The sequence below is a fragment of the Musca domestica genome, unplaced genomic scaffold (assembly GCF_030504385.1).
Source record: "Musca domestica strain aabys unplaced genomic scaffold, Musca_domestica.polishedcontigs.V.1.1 24, whole genome shotgun sequence".
Taxonomy (NCBI): Eukaryota; Metazoa; Arthropoda; class Insecta; order Diptera; family Muscidae; genus Musca; species Musca domestica.
Genome location: NW_026712272.1, coordinates 3,457,318 through 3,464,404, shown reverse-complemented (window position 1 = coordinate 3,464,404; position 7,087 = coordinate 3,457,318). Strand labels below are relative to the sequence as shown.

General features: G+C 35.0%; 1 protein-coding gene across 1 annotated transcript; it reads left to right on the top strand.

Moving 5' to 3' along the window:
- Positions 1-306: 306 nt before the first annotated feature.
- On the top strand, positions 307-6,743 carry LOC131802788 (uncharacterized). Its single transcript, XM_059123402.1, has 3 exons — positions 307-604; positions 675-2,308; positions 5,861-6,743. Exons 1-3 carry the CDS (start codon positions 444-446, stop codon positions 6,322-6,324), a joined length of 2,259 nt encoding a protein of 752 aa, XP_058979385.1. The 5' UTR covers positions 307-443; the 3' UTR covers positions 6,325-6,743.
- Positions 6,744-7,087: the final 344 nt, after the last annotated feature.

Genomic DNA, 7,087 nt, shown 5'->3' with positions numbered 1-7,087 from the left:
AAATATAAATGAAAATATAGACAAAGAAATGCTCTCACCGTTTATTGTTGTGAAAAGTACGTAATGACATCGAAAAATTCCGGCATAATCAAGTGAAATTCTTGAAAAACGATAACGAAGTCGAGTGGGTTGAACACGAAAATCAGCATGTTGGCTATGCAAAACATGATGAGATAAAAAGACAAAACTAACTTTTCGTTGTACTTATTTTAATTTGTCTATAATTTTAGCGACTCAAAAATGTTCGGTGTATTTGATTTATTTCAACCTGATTTTGGTGTATGGTTGTTGCATTGGGGGAAACTGCATATGGAGATCCGAGTATAACCTCTTCATATAACGTAGACATACACCAAGATGTCATTATTCTGCAGTCTGGAATATCGCTAAATTTCGAACAATTAAATTTCCCATTGGGTCTTAAATATATAAAAAAATTTGAAATGAACAACCCAGAGATTAGCGTAAATGTTTTCGGTTATGAAAACAAGTCGGTCGTTGGTCCATATTACTTAACAAAGGAGACGAAAAGCAATCACATTAATTTAATATTGCTGCACAACGAAGAAAATTTCCATTACATTTTGGTTATGGATATGTCTTGGTAATTATAAACAAAACTTATCAATCAAAACCATATCATAATAATCATGTATTTGTTCTTTTTTTTTCAGTCTTATGCGGTCTCAATTCACAAGTCATAAGGAGAAAGGTTACTTTTGTTTTGGATGCCTGCAATGTTTCCACGATGAAAATAAATGTATGACTCACAAAAAGCAGTGTGGAAAAGTAGTCTGTGCCCTGCCGAACAAAAAAGAAGCCGTACTTAAGTTCGTCAATCACAAGAAAAAGGATAAGGTGCCTTTCGTTATTTATGCTGACTCCGAAAGTGTACTGGAAGACGTGCAGGAAGATGAGAACAATGGGGCGAGTAAAAAAACGGAAAAGGTAAAGAAGCATATTCCATGTGCTTTTAGTTATTTTATTAAATGTAGTTTTAATGAAAATTTAAATAAGTTATTTATATATAGTGGTCCCGACGCAGCAAATGTTTTTCTGAAAGAACTAATTCAGGATTGTAAATTTTTGTATGATAGTTACCTAACCAAAACGAAACCTATGAATACTCTAACCCCCGAAGAAGAGACAGCCTTTCTTAGGGATATCAATTGTCGTATATGTGGCGACATTTTAGGTAACGATAGGGTGAAAGATCATTGTCACTTAACGGGGCAATATCGAGGTGCGGTACATAACCATTGCAATCTGCAATATCATCTACCTAAATTTATTCCAATATATTTCCACAATTTTTCTTCGTACGACTGTCACCTCTTCTTTAAAGAGTTAGTTGAATTTGGAGGTGAAATAAGAGTCATACCTCAAAACAAAGAAAAATATATTTCAATGTCTTATTTCATTAATATGGATAACGAGTCAACCGACTCTAGTTCTTTAAAAAGTACAGTTGTTGTAGGAGAAGAAGAAGATTCGAGTGAGGAAGATGATGAGGAATTCCAGCAAGAAGAGGAAAGTGAGGGCAAAAAAGAGAAGAAAAAGAAAATGAATAGATTAGAGCATCGTTTCTTAGATAGTTTTCGATTTATGCCTACTAGTTTGGATAAATTAGCAAGGAATTTATCTCGAGATTCTTTTGTTGCTGTCAGATCTCATTTTCCTGATGATGAAGCATTCGAACTTATGACTAGGAAAGGAGTATTTCCCTACGAATATATTTCATCATTTGAAAAATTGAAGGAGAAACAACTTCCCCCTATAGACCAATTTTATAATAAGTTGACCGATACTCAATGCTCGTCAGACGATTATAGGCATGCAACAAATGTTTGGTCACATTTTCGATGTCAAACTATGCAAGACTACATGGATTTGTACTTAAAAGCTGATGTCTTGCTTTTAGCAGACGTATTTGAAAATTTCAGGAGCTTATGTATGCGAATTCACGAACTGGACCCTTGTCAATATCTCACAGCACCATCTCTATCTTGGGATGCAATGCTACTATGTACTAAAGTCGAACTTGAGCTACTCAGAGATATAGACATGTACAATTTCTGCAAAAATGGTATTCGGGGAGGGCTTACCCAGTGCTCAAACAGACACTCGGTAGCAAATAATGAAGATGCTCCCAATTATAATAGTGCCAAACCAGAGGTAAATATCTATTATTTGGATGTAAATAATTTATATGGTACAGTTATGACTGAGTGTCTCCCTGAAAAAGATTTTAGATGGGTGGAGGGTTATGAAATGGAGAAATTCAATGATCATGAAACTCTGCAACAACGCTTCCCCCCAAATTCTCATATCCATTTCACAGAAATCCAATTGTTAGTTAATGTAAACAATGGTGTTTCCTTCTTCAAATCCCTTCAATCTTCAATACCGAATTGATGCAGGGTTTGTCATGAAACTCTTTCAGTTTCAATTCTCTCAAATTGCTACATAATGTAAACAAATTCTTCATCGACAAAACTATCAAAAAGCGATCGATATAATGTATCAAAATGCCTGTCCACACAAGAAGAATTTGCTTTGATTGGCTACAGCAGCATTTTTTTAGTGTGTATATGCTACAACATTAATTGGTGGTTAGATGTCGCCTATATCGTTTCGAGGGAAATGACTGGAGAGCCATCTGGACAAAATAATAGAACACACATCTTCTTGTTGACTATGATACTAACCAAATTTGTCTCTGCTATATTCACTTCTCATATGGTGGATCTCTCCAGCCCCATTCGATATGATCATATTTCAATAGTTTTGGAGTGTGTCTATGCTACAACATAATTTATGGTTAGTATAGATAGAACTCACCGTTAGATGTCGCCTATATCGTTTCGGTGGGAATAACTGAACATTTTTGAGTCGCTAAAATTATAGACAAATTAAAATAAGTACAACGAAAAGTTAGTTTTGTCTTTTTATCTCATCATGTTTTGCATAGCCAACATGCTGATTTTCGTGTTCAACCCACTCGACTTCGTTATCGTTTTTCAAGAATTTCACTTGATTATGCCGGAATTTTTCGATGTCATTACGTACTTTTCACAACAATAAACGGTGAGAGCATTTCTTTGTCTATATTTTCATTTATATTTTCATCTATGCTGAAATTAAAACCCCTGATATATCAATAATTGCAGGATATTTGTAAATTGAAACTCTTCTATAATATATCACATTTATTGAAGTCGATTTCTTGAAATATATGTTTTCAAATAAATTAATAAGCACATTTGACTGCAGTAATCAGCATGTTGACTATACAAAAGCATTCTGAGAGCCATCTAGATAAAATGATTTTCTTGGATACTTACCTCTTTCAGATGTGTTTCTGCTATATTCACTTCTCACATGGTGAATCTCTTTAGCCCCACTCGATATGATCATAATACAGTTTTTTTCGGAGGGTGTCTCTGCTAGTGGTGAATATTAAAACTTGAAATTTCACCATCCCATACACAGTTTTGGATTTTGCCTGCGCTAAACTTAGCGCCATCTAGTAGTTAATATTAAAACTAGCAACGCCAACGCCAACAGCCCCAATAAAATTTGCCGTGGTACAATTCAAAATACAACATCCCCAATATAATTCACCGTGGTACATTTCAAAAGACAACATCCCCAATATATTTCACCGTGCTGAATTTCCCCCAATCAACATCCCCAATAGAATTTGCCGTGGTACAATTCCCAAGACAACATCCCCATTAAAATTCACCGTGGAGAATTTACCCTAATCAACATCCCCAATAGAATTTGCCGTGGTACAATTCCCAAGACAACATCCCCATTAAAATTCACCGTGGTGAATTTACCCAAATCAACATCCCCAATAGAATTTGCCGTGATAAATCGTGGTGAATTCCCAACATCCCCATAAGCACAACAACTCTTTCAGTTTCAATTCTCTCAAATTGCTACATAATGTAAACAAATTCTTCATCGACAAAACTATCAAAAAGCGATCGATATAATGTATCAAAATGCCTGTCCACACAAGAAGAATTTGCTTTGATTGGCTACAGCAGCATTTTTTTAGTGTGTATATGCTACAACATTAATTGGTGGTTAGATGTCGCCTATATCGTTTCGAGGGAAATGACTGGAGAGCCATCTGGACAAAATAATAGAACACACATCTTCTTGTTGACTATGATACTAACCAAATTTGTCTCTGCTATATTCACTTCTCATATGGTGGATCTCTCCAGCCCCATTCGATATGATCATATTTCAATAGTTTTGGAGTGTGTCTATGCTACAACATAATTTATGGTTAGTATAGATAGAACTCACCGTTAGATGTCGCCTATATCGTTTCGGTGGGAATAACTGAACATTTTTGAGTCGCTAAAATTATAGACAAATTAAAATAAGTACAACGAAAAGTTAGTTTTGTCTTTTTATCTCATCATGTTTTGCATAGCCAACATGCTGATTTTCGTGTTCAACCCACTCGACTTCGTTATCGTTTTTCAAGAATTTCACTTGATTATGCCGGAATTTTTCGATGTCATTACGTACTTTTCACAACAATAAACGGTGAGAGCATTTCTTTGTCTATATTTTCATTTATATTTTCATCTATGCTGAAATTAAAACCCCTGATATATCAATAATTGCAGGATATTTGTAAATTGAAACTCTTCTATAATATATCACATTTATTGAAGTCGATTTCTTGAAATATATGTTTTCAAATAAATTAATAAGCACATTTGACTGCAGTAATCAGCATGTTGACTATACAAAAGCATTCTGAGAGCCATCTAGATAAAATGATTTTCTTGGATACTTACCTCTTTCAGATGTGTTTCTGCTATATTCACTTCTCACATGGTGAATCTCTTTAGCCCCACTCGATATGATCATAATACAGTTTTTTTCGGAGGGTGTCTCTGCTAGTGGTGAATATTAAAACTTGAAATTTCACCATCCCATACACAGTTTTGGATTTTGCCTGCGCTAAACTTAGCGCCATCTAGTAGTTAATATTAAAACTAGCAACGCCAACGCCAACAGCCCCAATAAAATTTGCCGTGGTACAATTCAAAATACAACATCCCCAATATAATTTGCCGTGGTACAATTCAAACGACAACATCCCCAATATAATTCACCGTGGTACATTTCAAAAGACAACATCCCCAATATATTTCACCGTGCTGAATTTCCCCCAATCAACATCCCCAATAGAATTTGCCGTGGTACAATTCCCAAGACAACATCCCCATTAAAATTCACCGTGGAGAATTTACCCTAATCAACATCCCCAATAGAATTTGCCGTGGTACAATTCCCAAGACAACATCCCCATTAAAATTCACCGTGGTGAATTTACCCAAATCAACATCCCCAATAGAATTTGCCGTGATAAATCGTGGTGAATTCCCAACATCCCCATAAGCACACTACTCCGATGCATTTCTGTTATGTCGCCTGCCATCTATTACCTGATAGAAAAATTAAAGCCCATATGCATTTTGTCCAGTCTTTATAGTTTTATGTCCTTGATTGAACATTTCGTTGTTGCTTGGATTTAATAGATGGCGTTGATAGTAGAAAATATGTTATATCGCCACATCATGACATAGCTTTTCTAAGTTTATGGACCAGATAACGGATGCCATCTTGATATCGAAATTATGTGTATCTATGAAATATTAATAAATGAGTATACTTTTAGGCAAATCAATACATTGAATATATAAGTTGCAACTATTGAAATCTATCACTGAAATTAGTCTTTTGGACGATCTGGCAATTTTTCTTCGATTATCTTCTGATTTCATTTTTTTTAACAAAAATATTTTTCTTTATATATTTCCAGCTCCCAAACCTGCCGCACCCGAGCCCTATGATCCAGCACCAAAATACAGTTTCGGTTATGACATCCAAGATGGTTATACGGGGGATTTGAAGAGTCAACATGAAACTCGTCACGGTGATGTGGTTAAGGGCAGTTATTCTGTTGTAGATCCCGATTGCACAAAACGTACTGTCGATTATACCGCCGATCCACATAATGGTTTTAATGCTGTGGTACGTAAGGAGCCTCTGGCATATAAGGCTCATGCACCAGTACCAGTTCCGGTGCCCGTAGAACCCGTGGCTCATGTTGCACCAGTACCACCGGCACCACCATTACCTCCAGTACCGAAATTGGCGCCTGCCCCTGCCCCCGCTCCAGCACCTTTGCCAGCTCTATATCATGGTTATGCTCCATATCCGGCTGAGGGACCCCACTATGGGCCACATTATGGTGGTCCCCATTACGGGCCCTATCATAAGTAAAGAAGAGGATAACATGTGATTGTGAAAAACAATTTCGAAGCGATTTTTTTATTGACCTATTCTTTATAGACAGCATACGGCGACTTTCCTTTTTTTTATTCTCAATTACCTTTGCAGTATCCTTTTTATAATGAATCTGTTCTGTGATTTATACTGTGTCTCTTGCGTATTTATTTAACTTTTATTTTCAATCTATTGCTCCCAAACTTTAGCACCCTTTCACATTGTTCTCCATTTTTATTATTTTCTAATTTTCCTCCATTTTCTTGCTATTTATGTTTCTCTCATAATAATTACTTAAATATACTGAAAATATATGGCTCATTCAGTCCAGTGTTAAGTTTTATAATATTTGTTCTCATTCTAATTCTTAAACGCAAACTTACGTTCCAACTTCTTTCCTTTATTCTTAATTTTTTATATATATTTGTAATTATATTTAAATATGATTTTTTTACATAAACATGTATTTTAAAAATAATCGTAAACAAATAAAGACAATGTGTGTGTTGTTGTTTTACAAAAAAAATATAAAACTTGCATTTTAATCCGTATAAATTAAAATAATTAAATTTACAACTGTGCTTTACAATCCAAACCTGAAAGGAAAACACAAAAATCGGACTGGGCTGAATATATGACAGTCTGCAACACTCCTAACATTTCACAGGCCTGCTTTGTCCTATAATACAAATGAGAAATTGAAAGAATTAGATATACTGACTGAACTATAATTAAACATAATCCGATAAAAAAAAAAATA